The sequence below is a fragment of the Trichechus manatus genome, unplaced genomic scaffold, assembly GCF_000243295.1.
Source record: "Trichechus manatus latirostris isolate Lorelei unplaced genomic scaffold, TriManLat1.0 scaffold00048, whole genome shotgun sequence".
In the NCBI taxonomy this organism is placed as follows: Eukaryota; Metazoa; Chordata; class Mammalia; order Sirenia; family Trichechidae; genus Trichechus; species Trichechus manatus.
In genome coordinates, this window is record NW_004443984.1 from 8,384,260 (window position 1) to 8,405,789 (window position 21,530).

At 49.1% G+C, this 21,530-nt stretch overlaps 1 protein-coding gene across 1 annotated transcript in view; it reads left to right on the top strand.

The window, feature by feature from the left end:
* The first annotated feature begins 1,159 nt into the window (after positions 1-1,159).
* ECE1 (endothelin converting enzyme 1) overlaps positions 1,160-21,530 on the top strand; it is a 140,633-nt gene continuing 120,262 nt past the window's right edge. The window contains exon 1 of the mRNA XM_023732126.1: positions 1,160-1,206. Coding sequence (XP_023587894.1) covers positions 1,204-1,206 — 3 coding nt within the window. The 5' untranslated portion in view covers positions 1,160-1,203. The remainder of the gene's footprint in view (positions 1,207-21,530) is intronic.

Sequence of the window (21,530 nt, forward strand, 5' to 3'; positions counted from 1 at the left end):
AAAAGCAGACTGCCACATCTTTCTCCTGTAGAGGGGATGATGGGTTTGAATCACTGACATTCCAGTTGCCAGCCAAGCGCTTTATGCCTCATAAAATTACAGTTTCTTTCTCAACCCAACACAAAAAATGATGATCACAAACTCACACAGACAGAACACATACACTTTTACCACACACACAATGTTTTTATTTGCCACTGTACCAAATTACAGCCATATCTCTATCACTTATGTGCACACACACACACCCATACCACAACACACAACCATGTGGTCTCTGCATGTTTACAACAGGGCACAAAGTCTCTTTCTACCACACCAACATGCATGTGCAGCAGGACCCAAGTGTACAGGTTACACATCACACAAATGCACAGATTCACACTTTTTCTGTTCCTCTTTCACTCACGCGTTTACATTATACAACATACACATGGAGACAGTCTCTCTCCTGGTCATGCAAAAGCACAGGCAAGAGAGCCATCGCTCCTTCTCTGGTTTCCCTCTCATCCCGTTCTCCCGTTCCTTTCTCCTTTTACACACACACACACACACACACACACACACACACACACACACACACACACACACCCCCACCATGCCCGAGCACGCAGCAACAAACCCCAAATATAGTCAGTTTCTGTCTTTCCTTCACACAGAAACGCATAGGCACGCCCCTCCCCGCCTCCCTCTCCCCTCCCTCTAACACACACACACCACGCAGCTGCAGCGCTCTGGGTCACTCTCCGGGCAGGCTCCAGGCAGGAGACAAAGGTCGCCAAGGCTCCTGGCGCCCTGCACCGGGGACCGCAGAGCCACTCCCCGGGCTGCCCCCGCCCCCGAAATTGGTCCAGGCAAGGTCTAGACCCCGCACCCCCAGGCTACCTCCCACACCAGCCCTCTGGGGTACCCACGAAGCCCACGCCTTAGCCCCAGCGCGCGAAGGGTTAAGGAGCCCGCTGTGGGAAGTCTGCCTCCGGGCCTGATTTGCTGCGCAGCCGGGGCCTGGGCCTCTGCGCCCTGCCATTGGTCCCCGGGCGGGCCCCGCCTCCCGGGGGTCGGCGCTGGAGTCGCGCTCTCGCCCGCGGGAAGCCGAGTGCGCGCTGGGGGCAGCCAGCCGCGCAGTCCGAGAAGCGCGGGCGGGAGCCGGAGCCGGGCTGCTGGGAGAGGCGCGCGGCCGGAGCCGAGCGCAGCACGGGCGCTATGGTGAGTGCGGCGCCCAGCCCGCCGCTCCGGTCCTTCCAGCCTCGACGGTCCCGGGCAGCGGCGGCCCTAGCCCGGCCCTGGGCTGGCGAGGGGTCGGTGGGCGGCCCGGAAGGCTCCCCTCGCGGGGCGGCGCAGCGCTGGGCTCTGTCGGGAGCTGCTGCGTTGAGCTTGATTCTGGGCAGCTGGACCGGGCCCGGTTTGGAAGGCTCAGGGTAGCTGGTTCGGTTCGAGGGCAGTTGTTTCGGTCTGACTTGGGGCGTCCAGAAGTCCCTGGACCCCACCCAGACCCAACTGGGTTTGGAGACTCTGGGCAGCCGGGCTGGGCCCGGTTGGCAGTGGGAGGCGATTCCGAAGCGGCTGGATCCAGCTGAACCTGAGCGTCCCGGGACGCTGGAGGCAGTGTAGGGCTGAGGCACTGTTTGGAGCATCGTGGGTGGCCGGAAGGAGCGCACCCCGTGCGCATTCAAAGGGTTAGGTTGGGGCACTCCGGGACTGCTGATCCTGCTGTGGCCTAAGGGGAAGTGGGGGTCTGGGCAGCCAGATCGCGGCTGTCAGAGTACAGGGGACACTTGGTGTCCCGTGCCCAGCGACCCCGATCTCCCCATCATCTTCCAGTATGGCAAGGAATCCTCAGGGAAGGGGATTGCTGAGGCCCAGTGCTGTCAGGAATGGACAGGGGCACCAGGGAAAGGGCGCTGGTGAGGGAGATTTCATGGGGGTCTCTAAACCAGTGCCCAGGAGAGAAATCTGTTCAGTTCAGGCTGGGCTTGCTGAGGGCTGTTGTGAGGAGAGAAGCTGTCTCTGAAGCTTGAGAGCCAGGGCCCCTCAATCACCTCTCCAGGGCCTGGTAATCACCTCTCTATCGTGAGGACTGAGGCCACTTAGTTCTTTGGCTTCCTTCCCCATGGAGAAGTCCCGCTGATTTTCCTAGTCCTATCAGTGTTGCCAGCCTGGGGGCTTGGGGAGGCCAGGATAGGACCCCCACCCCTGTAGACTTGAAGAGTCCCCCAGCTCTGCCCAAAGCTGGAGTCACCTTACAACACCTCTTAATTCTTCCCTCCAGGTTCCCTCCTTCTTCTCATCCCCCCTAGTATCTGTCTCTCTTGTCCACCCACCCCTTGCCTCTCCTGCGTCAGTAGTAATGGAATTATGGCATAAATTTATACCCGAAGATGCTTAGAGACCATCTTGTATCCATCTTACCTCCTTGGTCAGGAATGTCTTTCTTGGAACACTCTGGTTGAATCGTTTCAGTGGCAAGGAACTCACTACCTGTGGACTGGCCCTTGATTTAAGGTCTCAGTATAAGGACAGTAAAAAGGGGGTAAGACTTTGAGGTCATATCATCCATTCCTCTGCCTCCAAGCCTGCCCTGACCTAAGTCACTCAGAGAATTACTTTCCTCCTTAAAAACCACCAAAGAAGAGAGGTCACCACCCCACCTTGGTGATACTTTTCAGAGCCTCACAACTTGAGAAGCCTTCCAGCCTAGCAGGAAGACCCCAGGCTTTTGCATCAAACAGGTCTGGATTTGAATCCCGCCTCTGCCACTTACCCACAGGGACTTGGTCAGGGTTCACCATCATCTCTGAATGTCAACTTCCTCAGTCTGTGAAATGAGATGATAGGCCTTATCTCGCAGGGATGTTGTGAGGTAAATGATATCATCTAGGTGAGAGTGCTTGCTCGAATGCAGCCTAGTTCCCTTTCTTTTATAACCTTAAACTCAAGTTGGAAGTTCTGCCTGACCTCTAACCTATTTGCCTGTCTGAAATAAGGATTAAGGTTTATCATGTAGAAAGAAAAGGTGCCCTGGTGGTGCAGTGGTTAAGCGTTTGGCTGCTAACTGAAAGGTTAGCGGTTTGAACCCACCAGCTGCTCCACAGGAGAAAGTGGCAGTCAGCTCTCATAAAGATTGCAGCGTTGGAAACCCTATGAGGCAGTTCTACTCTGTCGTCTAGGGTTGCTATGAGTCAGAATTGACTTATGGCAGGGAGAGGAAGGGGGCAGTGATACTTAGAGAACCAACCATTCATTTGTTCATCATTGAACAAAGATTTGTGGAACATTTAATATATGTGAAGCCCTGTGCTAGGGAGGAAGAAACTGACATAAACTCTGTGTTAAGGAAGCTTCTACCAGTCCATAAGTGTCTACACTGATTCTCAGGTGAGGTGGCATATCCTTGAGAGAGCTAGGGGTATCATGCCAAGTGAGGGCTCCCTTCTGGCTGGAGGGATGAGAGAAAGCATCATTGAACAGGTGGCTCTGAATTGGAAGGAACATCCCAGGTAGGGAGCAGAAGACCAGAGGTGTTAGAGCACAGGAAATGCTAGCATGGGGCTTGCGTTGACAACTGGATATAAGGGAGCCAGAAAAGAGGAGACAGGTCAGCAAGGGAGTTGCTGGGGCCCTATAGTCAAAGGCTGAAGGCAGCGAGCGTTGAAAATCCACTGTCGATTGTTGACCCACCACATGTGGGTGGGGTGGAGGCTGACGTCAGGCCTCCCTGGCCCCTGTCATTTTGGTTTCCCCCGAAACGCTAGCCCCTATGCTGTCATTCCTGAGGCGGGGGTGATTCAGGCCTGTGCAAGTGTTTATTCCCTGGATCTCCTGCTCCGTGGGTTTTAAACAAATCCAGCATTCCCTCCCCTCCAGCGAGGCCTAACTGGGCTTCTTTGGAGAGCTGTTTCCTGTTGTCCTAGCTGAATCTCTCTGATGGTCCCAGCTCCCCACCCAGGTCTTTAACCCCTTGGTAGGGAGTCAGCATTGTAGTGTGTGTGTGTGTGTATGTGTGTTTTAGGTGAAAGTTTGCCTGCAAATTAGGTACCCCTTTAACAATTTTTACACAAATCATTCCATGCCATTGGTTACAATGTTTACAATGTGTCAGCATTCTCATTTCCATTCTGTTTGTTCTGTTTGCACTGATCTAGCTTCCCTTCCCCTCCTTGCCTTCTTTGGGTAACTGTTGACCGTCTGGTCAAATATAGTTAATTGTTTAAGGGAGCACATTACTCAAGAGTGATATTATTTATTTTATAAGGCAATCTATTATTTGGCTGAAAGGTGACCTGCAGAAACGGCTTCAATTCCAAGTTCAAAGTGTATCTTAGGGCTATAGTCTCAGGGGTCCCTCTAGTCTCTATCGGTCCAGTAGGCCTGGCCCTTTTAAGGAATTTGAGTTTTGTTCTACATTTTTCTCCCATTCTATCCAGGACCTCCTGTCGTGTCCCTGGTTAGAACGGTCGGTAGTGGTAGCTGGGCACCATCAGTTCTTCTGGTCTCAAGTTAGAAGACGTTGTGGTTCCTGTGGGCTATTAGTCCTGTGGACTAGTTTCTTCTTTGAGCCTTTGATTTCCTTCATTCTCTTTTACACCATATGAGTAGAGACCAACAGTTGTATCTTAAATGACCACTTGCAAGCTTTTAAGACCCCAGATGCTACTCACCAAACTAGAATATAGAACATTATCTTTGTGAAACATGTTATGCCAGTTGACTAAGTTGTTATGAGCACTGTTCTTTAAGGTCTTGTGTAGACCCCTCAACATAAGCTGTGGGATGAGGGTTCTGAGAAGACTTTTAATATCTCCTACATCTGGTTGTCCTCAAACCACCCAGCAGCAAGCACAGAGAGGTGAAGACGGTTGCCCATGGTCACACAGCAACCTAGTGCCAGAGCAGGAACAACCTTCTGGATGTTTGGAGGGTTAACCAGGCAGGCAAGTTGTGGGAAAGGAGGCCCAAGCCGATGTTCCTAGCCTGCTGTTGTGGCACCTTGAGAATGTTCCTTCATATTCTAAGCTAGAGGCTGAGCTTAAAGCAGTGGCTAAGGGTTGGGAATCATCTTTACTATACAGTAGCCATGTCTTGGAAGAAGTACAACCAGAATGCTCCTTAGAAGCAATGATGGCGAGATTACGTCTCACATACTTTGGACATGTTATCAGGAGGGATCATTTCCTGGAGAAGGACATCATGCTTGGTAAAGTAGAGGGTCAATGAAAAAGAGGAAGACCCTCAACGAGATTAATCGACACAGTGGCTGCAACAATGGGCTCAAGCATAGCAACAATTGTGAGGATGGTGCAGGACCGGGCAGTGTTTTGTTCTGTTGTGCATAGGGTCGCTGTGAGTCGAAACCCACTCGACGGCACCTAACAACAACACAACATACAATAGCCACGTTAAGGACAGGGTCCGGGGCCTAAATTTGAATCCTGGATGCAATTTGCTTTGTGACTTTAGGCAGCCTCTCTGCGTCCTTTCCTACCAAATGAGGCCGATTTGTCCCACTTCTCAAGACATAGTGAGGATACAGTGATGTGGGAACACTTGGCAAATTATTAAGAGCACGAGAGAAAGTGTTATCGTTTAAAGACGTTAGGCCAGCCAAGTGCCCAGAACCAGCCCGAATGGGGTTCCCGGAGCACAGCCAGTACCTCTCCCTGGGTGGACAGCGCCAGTGCTGGTAGCTGGGTTACTCAAGTTTCCTTGCATTGCTACGATTTTTAGTAAACAGAGATGTTGTTAACTTTTATTAAGGAATAAGTACATTGTTTCCCAGGCAGAATTGGAGATACCAGGCCCTGTCAGCGAGGGATGGGATTTGATTAGCTAGGGGGCTATCTGGTGGGCTTGGCAGAAAGCTGGGTTTTTTTGCATTTTATTGTTGTGAATATATATATAACACAGCATTTGCCCATTCAGCATTTTTTATGTGTTCAATTTAGTGGTATGAATTACATAAATCATGTTGTGAAACCATCACCAATAATCATTTTGGTGCAGTTTTGGGCATTAGCCAAGACTTAACCAGGGAGGGTAAAGTCCACACTTTGATGTCTACAGCGAGGGAGGAAGCCATCAGCAAATGTTTACAGTTTTTTTTTTACATTTCTACTTATTTGTTTCTTTTCTAGGGTGGTTAGGTAAGCACCCTTGCTGTGGTCAGTGCTTCATTCATTCATTCACTCATTCATTGGTTCACCGAACAAGTCTGCCTGGCCTAATGTCAGGCTGTTGGGCTACGGTCAGTGCGGAGGAGACTCACAGGCTCCTCTTCCACAGTCTGGCAGGCAGGCAGATGTTGAGCAGGAAATGACAAGTGCAATTACTGTTACCAAGGAGACACTCAGGGTGCTGTGGGGGCAGATGGGGAATCTGGCCTGGGCATCAGAAAAGGCTTCCTGATGATGTGACACTGAACTGTGGTCTAAGAATGAACGATACCGACGATAACATTCTGGACATAGGGAGAAATATATGTGAAGTAGTACCAAGCACGGTTCATTCGGGAAGTAGTTCGTCTGGAGGTGCAGAGGTCCATGCTTGGGAGATGGGCAGGGGTGGGCACATGTAGAGAGGGGCATGTTAAGGACTTGATCCTAAGGGCAGTCAGGAGCCACTCAGGAGCTTAGAGTGAGGGAGTGAAATGGTTGGATTTGCGTTTGGGATGGTCACATAGGATACTTGGTGGAGACTGGCTAGGAGGGTCAAGACTGGAGGCTGAGAAACCACTTAAGAGGCTGCTAGAGTGGCCCTGAGAGATGACGGTGGTCTGGACAGAATTCACTGCCCCCTCCACTCTCACATCACACCCCATCACCTGGGCAGTGTTGAGAGGAGGCTTCCACTCCTACCCTTGGGTATGCAGACCTGAGGCATTGCCCTTCCTTCCCTCATCCTTCCAGGTAAATAACCAGGGGGCTCCTGCCCTCAAGGCATTTTGATCTAAGAGAAGAAAAGACAAATTCTGCAAAGGCTCTGGAACAAGATAGAAAGTGGTAAGTACCAGGCTGGGGATGCAGCTCGAGAGTCATCCTGGCTGGGGATGTGTACCAGGGAAGGCTTAATCACTAGAAGAGGTGGCATTTGAGCTTCCTGTGGCAGCACATAGTGGCGGCTTCCTAGGTGTCAGGCTTTGGAGAGATAAAAAGTGACAAGAGACTCTCCTGTCCTTGAAGAGTTTGTAGTCTGGGAGACAAAATTTAATGAATAACCAATGTCGACTGAACCCCACTGTGAGAGTGCTGCCGAAAGCCTGGAGGTTCTACCTCTTCCTGGGGCCCTGAGGGCAGGGATGGCTGGGAAATCCACAGGCCTGGCCTGGCTCACTGACAAGCTTCAGAATGGCTCCCTCCTGCTCACAGGGCTCCTGGGGATCCTGAGGGGACGGGTAAACAGAGAAGCAAGTTTCTAGAGAACATTCAGGAAATAGACTGAGGGAGGGTTTAACTTCAGGGCCCGAAGACAGGGAGCTGGGCCTAGCTGTTGGACCCTCTTAAGAGCATAGAGTGCTGTGTTAAAAGGGGATTAGTAACCATCTAATTCAGCTCTCCTGTGTTGTTGTTAGGTGCCGTTGAGTCACTTCTGACTCACAGCGACCCTATGTACAACGGTATGAAACCCTGCCCAGTCCTGTGCCATTCTCACAATCGTTGCTATGTTTGAGCCCAATGTTGCAGCCACTGGGTCAGTCCATCTCATTGAGGGTCGTTGTCTTTTTCACTGACCCTTTACTTTACCTTCTCCAGGGATAGGTCCCTCCTGATAACACGTCCAAAGTGTGTGAGACAGTCTTGCCATCTGCGTTTTTAATGAGCATTCTGGCTGTACTTCTTCCACACAGATTTGTTCGTTCTTCTGGGGGTCCATTGTATATTCAGTGTTCTTCACCAGTAACAGAATATGTTACAGCACGGAAAAATGGGGGCAATGGGAAGCTTCCATTCTTGAGCATTTACCACATGCCTGGCACTTAAATGTAATCTCTTCAATCCTCATACCAACCCTAGCAAGAAGGGTTGTCCCCATTTTAGAGTTGAGAGAGCTGAGTCTCAAAGGTCACTTAGGGAATTAGGGACTGGAGCTAGGCAGTAGCCTCCTGACCTCAGCCTCAGGATCCTGGCCTTTGTCTCAAGCTGCCACCTTGATTTGGCAGAAACTCTGCCTTCCTGGGAAAGCTTCCCGAGGATGGGGTTGGGACTGTTTGGCCATGGCCAGAGGCATTGGGAACTGATTGAGGATGGACCTTGGCCAGCCTGAAGTGCTGATTATCTTTCACCTTTGCGCAGTACTTGACAGTAAACCCCTTTCCTTCCCATTTGCCAACAGTTCTCAGGTCCCACTACCAGTTAGTGGCAGACCTGGGACTTGAACCTAGGCCTGGTGACTCCCAGCCCAGACCCCCATCTCCCTGACTCGGGTAGCAACCCCTTCCTGCCTGGCACTGTCCAGGGCTCCCTCCCAGATCTACGATGGCTCCCCAACTGGAGATGCCCCAGGCTTTCTGATCACATGCCCCCATGAGCATAAGGAGCTGCCCCAGGCCCAGCAGGTTCTTCTCCCCATCCTCCTCCCCAAGTGTTCCTTTGCCTCCTTGGCTGGGAAGTCAGGAGGCGGGTGTGGGCGGCAGCCAGGAGGAGTAGGGTTACAGTGTAAACACTGTCATGTCAATATTTACTTCTGCCTGCAGTCAGAGCCTCCCACCTCCCTGCCTGCCTCCCTCATGAGCTGCCCATCCAGGTGCACAGGGCCTGCTCCGCAGCTCTGGTCTGATGATTGAGAGCAAAGCCCAAGCTCTGCCACTAACCTTTCCCTTCTTGGGCCTCAGTTTTCCCATCTGTAAAATGACGTGGCATCTTTATGTTAATGGAGGTGGAACAATTCAGAAAAGGAGAGTGAGAATGGTTGCACAACTTGAAGAATGTAATCACCATCACTGAATTGTACACGTAGATATTGTTGAATTGGTGTATGTTCTGCTGTGTATTCTCAAAAGCAACCACAAAAAAAAAAAAAAATTACACGACATCTGTAAAATGACTGGCTCCAGGGTGTTTTTCAGCAATAACATGTAGGATAACAAGCATAATGCTGTGGTTCAGAACACAACGTCAAGAGTTGGGGTAAACCTGGGTTTCAATCCCAGCTCCACCACTTCCTGGACCGCAGAGTTGGGCGAGTCGCTTAACCCTTTGAGCTTTGGTTTCTGCATCTGTAAAATGGGGCCATAACAGTACCACCTGTGGAGGGTTAGTGGTAAGTGTTAATGAGATACTGCCTGTAGCACTCTCAGCATAGCTTTTGCACAGGATAAGAACTTAATAAATAGTGGTGGGGGTTGTTATTCCGAATAAACATTTTATGATTCTCTGAATCCAGCCACTGGATTGCATCACTTGGGAACTGGAGCCAAGGGTGGGAAGTCTAACCTAAGCCCTTCTAGGACTCTGGGGCCACAGGCTGGGCCAGGGGAGCCTGGGGATTGAGAAAGCCCCTGGATCGACACCGCTCACACCCCCAGCCGCCCAGCCCTTGGAGTTCCCTTTACTGTGCGGAGGCCCAAGGCTGCAATGACCTCAGAGATATATGGCAGTGAGAGGGTGAGAGAGGGCCAAGAGGGGAGGAAAGACGCATTTCCTAAGCAACTCTTTCGCAGAAGCTCCGGGTCCAGTACACACAGAAGTTGTTTGCTCCAGCTCTGAAGAGGAGGGGGTCTGGGTGGGGACTGCAATGTGAGGTGCTGAGCCCCAGCAGGCAGTGGAGGGACGGGAGGGCAGAGAGGTGGGGGCTGCCAGTGCAGCAGAAGTCAGCCTTGGAGACCACAGGGCTCAGGTTTAATCCTTCTTGTCACTTTGGACAGTTAAGTCACCCGTCTGATCTTGATTTTCCTCCTCTGACTGGACGTCAGCTAACAACAACAACATGGAGCTCTCCATGCCTGTTTGGTGCAGTAGTTGGAAGGATTCAATTTAGATGGTGTTTCGAAAGAACCCAGCTCAGAGCTGGCACATACAGGGCCTCAATCGATCTCAGCTGCTGTTATTGTCAGAACTGTCATTATGATGACACTGGATGCCAGCCTGGCTCTGGGGCTTCCTGAGGACAGAGATTGAGCATTTTTTTTAAATTGTGGTATAATTTACATAAGTAAGATGCACGCATCTTGTACAGTTCAGTTTTTACAAACATACACCTGTGTAACCGCCTTCCAGATCAAAATACAAAACATTTCTACCTCCCCAGAAAGTCCCCATGTGCCCCTTCCATCAGTCCCCCTGCCATACATAGGCGACTGCTGGCATGCCTTCTGGCACTGTAGTTTTGCCTGGGTTGGAACTTTATACGCATGGATTTGGACAGTATGTTCTCTTTCATGTCTGGCTTCCTTCAGTCAACAGTGAGTGTTTTGGAGCTTCATCCATGTTGTTGCCTGTATCAGTAGCCACTCCTTTTAAAGCTGAATAGTTTTTCATTGGATGGATGTGCCACCATCTGTGGATGGACATTTGGGTCGATTCCAGTTCAGGGTTATGGTGAACAAAGCTGCTCTGACATTCTTGCACATCTCTTTGAGGACCTGAGAACTCATTTCTCTTGAGCATGTACCTAGAAGTGGAACTGCTGGGTTCAAGGGTCGCTGCATGTTTAACTCTCATAGAAACTGCTACTCAGTTCTCCCAGGTGGTTGTTTCATTTTCAGTGTATTGCCCACCCTTTGGCTGAGGGGCCTGTCATGTATTGAATTGTGTCCCCCAGAAATGTGTGTCAACTTGGCTAGGCCATGATTCCCAGTATTGTGTGATTGTCCACCATTTTGTCATCTGATGTGATTTTCCTAGGTGTTGTAAATCTTGCCTCTATAATGTTAATAAGGCAGGATTAGAGGCAGTTATGTTAATGAGGCAGGACTCAATCTACAAGATTAGGTTGTGTTTTAAGTCAATCTCTTTTGAGATATAAAAGAGAGAAGGGAGCAGGCAGACAGGGGGACCTCATACCACCAAGAGACAAGAGCCAGGGGAATAGTGTGTCCTGTGGATCCAGGGTCACTGCGCTGAGAAGTTCCTCGACCAGGGGAAGATTGATGATAAGGACCTTCCTCCAGAGCCAACAGAGAGAGAAAGCCTTCCCCTGGAGCTGACACGCTGAATTTGGACTTCTAGCCTACTAGACTGTGAGAAAATAAACTTCTGTTTGTTGAAGCCATCCACTTGTGGTATTTCTGTTATAGCAGCACTAGATGACTAAGACAGGGCACAAGGCCTAGCTTGGAACAGGTTCTCAATGACTATTTTTTTTGAAAGATGGAAGGAACTAGAGTCCTTTCTTTGTCTTAAGGCTTCAGATCCACTCTGCCGGCCCATGGGGCCTGGCTACTATGGGCTGGCTCTCTGCCTGAACCCTGGGCATATGGCCTCACCTGGTGTCCTCAGGGCAGGGAACAGGTTCTAGAGACCACAGGCCATGAGTTTCTACCGCTGATTGGCTGTGTGACCTCAAGCCTGTTCATTCCCCTCTCTGGTCCTCAGTTTCCTCTTCTGCAAAACACTGGCTAGATGAAGATTCCCCCATCTCCCCAGCTTCTGGTGGTCTCCCCTCTTTGGGAGCCATTTGCTGTTATTTTTCCTGTGCAGTTCCACCTCCAGGGTTGTGCCTTCCCCACTGGCGAGCCCCTGCTGCCCCATATCTCTGCGAAAGGACCCTTCTGGAAGTGGGTAGGCTCTTTGTTCTTGGTACCTTCCCTAAGGGCCTCGCCGTGGCTCAGTCCCTGGTTGAGAGCCTCCCAGAGTGGGCCCTGGCTGCAGGGGCCCCACCCTGGAGGCTTGGCAGAGATGACCTTGGGTCAGGCTCTTCTGGGTCTGTGACCCTGTGATTCCATCTCCCTAAGCTCCGGCATCCGCATCTGTAGGGTTGTGAGGAGCAAACAAGGTCCTGCCTCACTGCAGGCGCAGAAGATGGGACAGCCACCCCTGCTCTTCTGGAGCTACATTCTAGGGGAAGGAGACAGACTCAGCAGGCCAGCAAGCCAACCAGAAGGATCGTTTCAGAGAGAAGAAAATAGGGTAATATGGTGGACAGTGCTTGGGAGGTAGGGATGGGGCTACTGTAGATGGGAAGCCAAGGACAGAGATGACATCTGAGCTGAGACCTGAGGATGAGGAGGAGGCATCTGGGCAAAGATGTGGGAGAAGAGCAAACAGGGATAAGGACTTTGGTAAGTTGAGGGTGGCAAGAAGGCCTGTGTGATTGGGACAGAGAGGGGTGGGGAGGGCTGTTGGAAGAGGCCAGAGAAGTGGGCATGGAGGGGCTGGGTCATATGGGAAGTCACTGGAGGGCTTCAAATAGGGGGATGACTTGATGTGCTTTATGTCTAGAAAGGCCCTGTCTGCTGTGTGAAGGAGGGACTGGAGTGGGCAGGAGGGAGTCAGGGAGGCCGGGGTCGGGTAAGAGTAGGTCTCAATATATTCACCCTGTCCTGAGGGCAAGGAGGCTTATGTTTCTCTAGGACCTGGGATGTTAGGAGCTACTTCAGAGGATGGGGAGCCCTGTTGGTGCAGTAGTTAAGAGCTCAGGCTGCTAACCAAAAGGTCAGCAGTTCAGATCCAGTAGCTGCTTCTTGGAAACCCTGTGGAGCAGTTATACTCTGTCCTATAGGGTCACTATGAGTTGGAATTGACTTGATAGCAATGAGTTTGGGTTCATATGAAGGGAGAGATAAAACGAACAGACAAACTAGTTGCCATCAAGTCGATTAAACTCATGGTAATCTCGTGTGTAGAGTAGAACTGCTCTATAGGGTTTTCAAGGCTGTGACATTTCAGAAGTAGATCGCCAGGACTTTCTTCTGAGGTACCTCTGGAGGTTTCGAAATGACAGCCTTACAGTTAGTCTGCTCTTAACCGTTGTGGCACCTTGGGGGAGCTAGACAAGGGCATCCCAGAAGCTGTGAGCTGTTCCTGGCAGCAGCTGTGCATGGTGGGTAAAACCTACCTTTGGAGCACCAGACCGACCTGCCTTGAAACCTCTGCTTGAACTCTGCCTTCCAGGGTGAGCTAGGGATTCTCCCAAAATGACCACGTTCCCACCACCCCAGACCATGAGGACCCAGGGAAACAGGGCGAGAAGGGCAACAAGCCAGAGCTGGCCTCTCTCACTTCCTCACACCCTGCCAAGAAGTGAAGGCTGAAGAAGTGGTGGCCGCAAGGAGATGCCCAGCCCTCTGCCCTCAGCCTGGCTCTGGGCTGCTGCTCCCACGGCCAGGCTCCAGGGAATCCTGTGGCTTTGTGGTTCCTGGGTGTCACAGTCTGGCGTGGGCAGGAGATGGCTGTGAGGAAGTGGCACTTCATCTTTCTCTTCTCTGAGTGGTGAGTGGGTGGTTACCCGGCATCCTGCTGGGCTTCCGGGTGTGGTGGACGGGAGAGAGGGAGGGGAGGGCAGGGGAGTTCGCGGGGTCACAGAAGGTCTGAGTGGAGGAGGGACTTAGATGTCATCTAGACCAACCCCTTCATGGGGAGACAGTGGCCCAAAAAGGGAAAGACTTCTTTGAGGCTGCACAGTGAATTAGAGGCAGGACTTAGACACCAATCTCCAGCCTCCTAATCTAGCGCTCCTTCTGGTTAAGATGTGGGTTTTGGCAAACAATAGTTTGGCTTAATTAGTAAAGAATGTCTGCTTGAGCACTGTGTTCTTTTTTTCTTTTTCTTTAAATTTTATTTATTTTGTTATTGTTGAGAATATACACAGCAGAATATACACCAGTTCAACAGTTTTCTACAGGTACAATTTAGTGACATTGATTACATTCTTTAAATTGTGCAAATATTCTCACCCTCCTTTTCCAAGTTGTTCCTCCCTCATTAACATAAATTTACTGCCCACTAAGCTTCTTATATAATCTTTCAAGTTGCTTTTGTCATTTAGATCCCATATAGATAGTTCTTAAAAGAGCATAATGCTCAAGGCAGACCTTTTTTTTACTAGTTAAGCTAAACTGTTATTCGGTTTTAAGGAGACTTCAGAGGATATTTTTCATTTAAGGTTTAAAGATTATCTCAGGGCACTAGTTTCAGGGGTTCATCCACCGTCTATGGCTCTAGAAAGTCTAGAGTCCCTGAGAATTTGAAATTCTGTTCTGCATTTCCCACATTTTGATCAGGATTCTTCTATAGAATCTTTGATCAAAACGTTCAGGAATGGTAGTCGGGCACCATCCAGTTATTCTGGTTCATGGCAAAGAAGGCAGTTGTTTATGGAGGCAATTAGCCACAAATTCCATATCCTCCTCCTACTCCTGACTCTCCTTCTTCCTCTGTTGTTCCAGGTGAATAGACACCAATTGCTGTGCCCTGGGTGGTTACTTGCAAGATTTTAAGACCCCAGGCACTACACAATGAACTAGGAGGTAGAACAGAAGCAGTTAACACGTTATTAGTCCAGTTGACTGGGATACCCCATGAAACTATGACCCTAAGCCTGCAAACCTAGGAACCACATCCCATGAGGTGTTTGGTTGTACATAAGCAGCCTCAGCAGATACTCTTTTTTTTGTGTGTGTGTCGTTGTTATAAATGTATCTATCACCCAACTTTTGCCAATTCAACTTTTTACAGGTGTACAACTTATTAACAGCAATTAAATAATCAGCTGTGCAACCCTACCCTTAATCCAAGTGATTTTTCCATCGCCATTAATCCCCCTTTTCTCCCTCCCTCCCACCTGTGATAACCACTAATAAACTTTGGTCTCTATGCATTTGCCTTTTCTTATCTTTTTATATAAGGGAGGTCATACAATATTTGTCCTTTTGTGATGGGCTTATTTTGCTTAGCATAATGTCTTCAAGCTCCACCCATACTGTAGCATGTATCAAGACTTTATTTCTCCTACTGGCTAAGTAGTATTCCATTGTATGTATGTACCACATTTTGTTTATCTGTTCATCTGTTGATGGGCATTTAGGTTGTTTCCACCTTTTGGTTATTGTGACTAGTGCTGCAGTGAATATTGGTGTACAAGTCTCTTTTTAAGTCTCTGTTTTCGAGTCTTTTGGGTATATACCTAGGAGTGGAATTGCTGGGCCATATGATAGTTCCATTTTTAGTTTTTTGAGGGACTGCCACACTGTTTTCCACAGCAGCTGTACCATTTTGCATTCTCACCAGCAATGGATAAGGGTTCCAATTTCCCCACATCCTTGCCAACATTTGTTATTTTCTTTCTTTCTTTTTTTTTAATATTAACCATTCTAGTGGAATGTAGAGCACTGTGCTCTTTAGAGAACTATCTGTGTGGGATCAAATAGACAACAACAGCTTGAAATGTTAAGTGAGAAGCTTAGGGGCCTTTCTATGAGTTTATGTTAATGGAGGAGGAAGAATTCAGAAAAGGAGGGTGAGAATGTTTGCACAACTTGAAGAATATAATCAATGTCACTGAATGGTACATGTAAAAATTGTTGAATAGGTGTATGTTTTGCTGTATATTTTCAACAACAACAAACATACAAAAGATGTGCGTTTTGGAACCAGACATACCTGGGTTCTTGTCCCTGCACGGCTGCCAAGTCCCAGCTGTGTGACCTTGGGTGAAGGATTTCACTTCCCTGAGCCTCAGTTTTCTCCTCTGTGGAATGGGACAATGGTAATACCTACCTCACAATGTTGTTATGAAGACTGGTTGAGATCATTCATATAAAGCTCGTAGGACGGTACACACGGGTCCTTAAATGGGAGCTGATATGATTAGCGTTATGACTATTGTGGTTCTGATGTTCTAAGCCTTGTGAAGCGCGGGAAGAGTGGCTGGTGCTGGCCCTCATTTATTCTGCTTTAAGGTTCTGATGAACACACTTAGGCAGGGGAGGTGATGAAATTCCTGTCGGCTGCCCATCTCACTGCTGCTTGTTTATTTTACTTCCTCATTGTAGTTGGGAGACTCTTTGATGGGCCCTTAATTAACCACCACCACCACCACCACCCCGTCCCCCTGGCAAGGCACTGGATGGGCTGAAACTGTGCTGTCTCTCGACAGACAGGCACTATGTGCAGCCCAAGATGGAAAGCTGGGTGGCTTCCTGCCCTCTGCATCGGGTCTCCAGCAGACACCCACTGACACCTGTTTGTGCAGGGGTGTCTAGTGGTTATAGAGCAAGGGCCTTGGAGTCAACTTGAATTTGAATCCCGGATCTACCACTTATTTGTTGTAAAGGACCTTTGTTGTTGTTGTTGGGTGCCGTTGAGTCTGTTTTGACTCATAGCGACCTCATGTGACAGAGTAGAACTGCCCCGTTGAGTTTTCTTGGCTGTAATAAGCAGATCACAGGCTCTTTCTCCTGCAGAGCGGCTGGGTGGGTTAAGCAGCTGAGTGCTTAACTGTTGTACCACCAGGGTTCCTAAAGGACCTTTAGCAGGTGAGTTTTCCTCTCTGAGCCCCGGGTTCCCCACCTGTGAAGTGAGAATAACAAGTCTCTCCCAGGGTGGTTGCAAACCTTAAATGAGAGAAGATATGCTCAGAGCATGTGGGGTGCATATCGTGCTCGACACAAAGAGGTGGGTGTGCCCCAAACCTGTTAGGGCTATTTCTCTTCCTGTAGCTATTCCCAGAAATTTTCTAGACACTTCGCCTACCATGTGTTCCCACAGCCTGCCGGACTGCCTTCTATCAGGGCACTAGTCACCTTGGACTGAAATTTCCTGCTCTCTGCCCCAGCTAACATACAGCAAGAGCATGGGCTTTGGGGCCAGCCTGCCGTACAGGAAGCACCTACTAAACGTTAGCTGTTTTATCACTAGACAGAGTTCTCCTGGAGCAGAGCACCTGCCTTTTCATCTCTGCATTCCCAGCACCTGGCAAGGGCCTGGTGCTGTCCTGATAGGGATGGAGTTGGAAGGGATTTGGGGTCTGTCAGTTTGTCATACTGTGGTGGCTTGTTTGTTGTTATGATGCTGGAAACCATGCCACCAGTATTTCAAATACCAGCAGGGTCACCTATGGTGGACAAGTTTCAATGGAGCTTCCAGACTAAGACAGACTAGGAAGAAGGGCCTGGCAGTCTATTTCTGAAAATTAACCATTGAAAACCTTACGGATAACAACACATCATGATAAATGGTGAAGAAATTGAAGTTGTCAAGGATTTCATTCTACTTGGATCAACAATCAAGGCCCATGGAAACAGAAGTCATGAAATCAAATCATGTATTGCACTGGAAAAACTACTACAAAGGACCTCTTTAAATTGTTAAAAAGCAAAGGTGTCACTTTGAGGATTAAGGTGTGCCTGACCCAAGCCATGGCATTTTCAGTTGCCTCGTAAGCATGCAAAAGCTGGATAATGAAAAAGGAAGATTAAAGAAGAATAGAATTGACATATTCGAATTGTGGTGTAGGAAAAGAATACTGAATTTACCGTGGACTGCCAGAAGAATGAACAAATCAGTCTTGGAGAAAGTACAGCCAAAATGCTCCTTAGAAGCGAAGATGGCAAGACTTAGGCTTGCTTACTTTGGACACGTCATCAGGAAAGACCAACCACTAGAAAAGGACATCTTGTTTGACAAAGTAGAGGGTCAGCAAAAATGAGCGACATCCTCCATGAGATGGACTGACACAGTAGCCACAACAGTGGACTCTCAAACGTACTAATGATTGTGAGGATGGCGCAGGAATGGGCAACGTTGGAGACAACTCAGTGGCAACTAACAACAAGGATTTGCATCATGGGCAATGGAGAGTTGCTTTACCAGTGAAACAGACCTTGCCAGAAAAACTTGGCCCATCAGCCCATGCCCTGGAACTGAGCAGGATGTGGACACTGGAAGGGGGATGGCTGGCCAAGTATAGAGGGAGGCCTTTGGGGTAGACTTTGTATAGTTCTTGTTGATTTCCAAAGATGGAAGTGTGATTTCCAACACGATCACAAATCAAAGGGATGAAAAGAACCAATAGATTATTCTAGGCCAACCTACCCATTTGTTAGGTAGAAAAACCAAGGCAGTGACCTTCGCCTAGCCTCAGGCCTCCTAGCTTCCAGCCCAGACCTTGCTGTAGCTTTGGAGCAATCTAATCAGAGAGGGCTGCACCGGAAGGGTAGGTGCCTCACATTGTTTATTAGCAGCCCTGGAGTGGGAGGGTCTTTCCTAGGCCTTTTCTCTTTTCACTGTCTATAAACCTCCAGGGGGCCTTCTGCAGTCCTTGGTGGCTCATTGCTACAGCTTTCAGAGCTGTTCTCCAAGCTCTAAGAGGGCAGCAACCATGTCTACTTTGTCTACTTGTTTCCCACTGTATCCTTGCACCGAGCACAGTGCCAGATATCCACTAAATATTGTTGAATATGAAACAACAGGCCTGGGAGTCAGACAAGCTGGATTTGAACACCCCTGTGATGGGTTGAAAGGTGGCCCTCCAAAAATATATGTCCACACAGAACCTGTGAATGAGACCTTGTTTGGAAAAAAGGTCTTTGCAGAACATGAGAAGTTGCTGGCCCAGCAGGCCATTCTTCTCACCACAACCTGGATACCTCATCTACTTTGCTCACTGGCCTGTTTTCATCAATAGAGGCTGATTTCACTTGGAGCGAGGTTTCAGGATTGAACACAATGCCTGAGTTGTTTGTCCTGCAAGCACCATCTTGCCATAGAGAACCCAATTCTTCAGCCAATGCCAGCAACTTCTCACATTCTCATGGCCACTGTTCGGCTCTTGGTCAAGGACTTGGGCCATGTTGTAAGCTGCTTTATTTGCCAGACATTTCCCACAACCCTGCTGTACATCATCTTCCACTGGGGGTGAGGTGGGGAGGAGGTACAGACATTGGGATGCCCTTAGCGAAACCCACAGTCCACAGGGGGATCTAGGGAGGAATCGCTCTGATACAGTTTGATCAGCACAAGGCTGGGCACGTTGCTTCAGAGAAGGCTTCCGGAGGTTGGTGACACTTGATAACTCCTTGGGGGATGATATAATATTAATTTCTGGCTACAAGGGGGTTTTAGTCAATGTATTTATTCAATTTGTTCTTTCCTGCCAGTAGCGTTTACCACTCTTAGCTATGTTGTTAGGTGCTGTCAAGTCAATTTCAACTTATAGCGACCCCATGTGACAGAATAGAACTGCCTTATAGGATTTTTTAGGCTGTGATCTTCATGAGAGCAGTTTGCCAGGTCTTTCTCCCACAGAGCAGCTGGATGGATTCGAACTGCCAACCTTTTGGTCAGCAGCTGAGCTCTTAACTATTGCACTACCAGGGCTCTTTAGTCTTAGCTGTAATGTCACATTCAACATTTGCTTTGTGTCAGGCACAGTGCTAACTGTTTTATATGGTATAAGTTCACTTACTCCTCACATCAACCCTATGAGGTATCTATTATTATTACCTCCATCTTATAGGTGGGGAAACTGAGGCACAGAGCGGCAACATATCTTGCTCAGTGTCACTCGACCAGTAAGTAGCAGAGCAGGATTTGAACTTAGTCTGACTCCAGAGTTCGACTTCTAAACTACTATGCTATAGTGCTTCCTCGGTAACTCACCTTTCCCCACAAACCTTATGGTCGGGCAGCCTCGTGAACTCTGAGCATTTCACCCTTCATGGGGGTCCACTGCAACCAGCAAAGGTGACGAAATTAATATTAGGTCTGTCTTTCAGTACAGCCTGCCTTCAGCATCAGCTCTTGAACAGATATAGACCTTCAGGAAAGAGGGTCAGAAAGTCCAAACCATAGAAAATAAAGGCCCTATATCAGGGAGAGGAACAGGGATTAGACTAGGAGTCATTTTGGTGGGGAGAGGAAGGAAATTCAGAAGGGTGAAAAAGTTGGAATTCAAATTGAGCCAACATTTGCTGAGTGCATCTTCTGTGACAGAGATGGGGGTGTCTCTGCCCTCAAAGAACTTCCAGGCCTGTGGGGGAGGTAGACAGGTCAACAGGTAAATTGCTGAATAATGTTTGAGTGTATAGGCAGGAGCCTTCAAAGGCCCAGAGAAAGGGATGACTAACTTGGCCCAGGGAGGTGATGTTTAAGTTGTGTCTTGAAGGATGAGTAGGAGTTTGCCAGCCAGGCAGAGCCAGTAGTGGTGGAGTCAGGATTTAACCTGAACAGTCTGGCTCCAGAGGATGTGTTCTCACCTACCATGGTGTGCTTGGCTCTGCTGCCCTGCAAGACCTGGCCTTGGGAGATGCAACTCTTGGGGGCCCAGGTCACTCAGCACAAGCCGTATCCCACCTAGCCCCTGCTTCTTCTCCCCGCAAACCCCACTCCCTGCTTCTGCAAGCGTGGCTAGTTGACCAGCCTTGCAGGGAAGGTCTCTGTCCTCTCTATATGGCCAGGACTTATATCCCCCAGTGCACCTGTGGCAGTGGAAGAGGCATAATGAGACAGTGAAGCCTTTTCTGGGTTGTTTTTTAACTGTTTTGCCTGGGCACCTGCAGTGTGTCAGACCAGGTGCCAGGTGCTTTGCATAAGGCACCTCCTTATATCATTCCAATAACCCCGGCTGGTTATTGTTAACTGTCGTCAAGTCGGCCCCCAACTCATGGCATCCCAGGCGCAATGGAGTGAAATGCTGCCTGGTCCTGAGCCATCCCCATATTCAGTTGCAGGTTAGACTGATGGGATCCATAGAGTTTTCATTGGCTGATTTTTGGAAGTAGATCTACCCTGGCAGGTAGAGGTCGTTTATCATCATTTTAAACATAAGGATGCAGGAGAAAGATGTGGCAGTCTGCTTCCATAAAGATTACAGTCTTGGAAACCCTATGGGGCATTTCTGCTCTATCCTTTAGGGTTGCTATGAGTTGGATCGACTCGATGGCATTGGGTTTGGTTTTGGCACAGGGTATAGAATGGCAAGCAAGCAGACATGGTTTTAGATAATCGTGCAGATCTCTTAATTATGAGGAGGGTACTATGTAACAGTTAGTGCTTAGCTGCTAACTGAAAGTTGGCAGTTTGAACTCACCAGCTGCTCCGGGGGAGAAAAGACCTGGCGATCTGCTCCTGTAAAGATTACAGCCTAGGAAACCCTGCGGGGCAGTTCTACTCTGTCATATAGGTTCACTATGAGTTGGTGTCAACTTGACAGCAGTCAGCCACAAGTATGTGAGTTTATATCAAGAGCCTCTGCCAGGCGGGGGCTGAGGGGAGAGCGGGGGCAGAAAAAACATCCCTGAGTAACATTTGAGCGGAGACCTGAAGGATGGGTTGACTGTTAGCTAGGTAAAGAGGCAGCGGGAAAAAGCTTCTAGGCTGAGGAAACAACATATGCAGAAGCCCTGAGGCAGTGACCTACAGCATGTTCAGGATAACTGGAGTAGAGAACAAGGGAGAGAGTGACACAAGGGGAGGCTGCAGGGGTGGCCAGGGCTGGACCCCACAGGGCTGTGCAGACTGAGGTGAGAGATTGCACTTCATCCCATGAACAGTGGAAAACCACGAAGGGTGTGCGTGTGTTTTCAGATCAATAAACTTTAGACTTTATTTTCTTCTATGCAAGAAGGCCCCATTTCATAAAGCCCACCAGGAAGAAAAGGC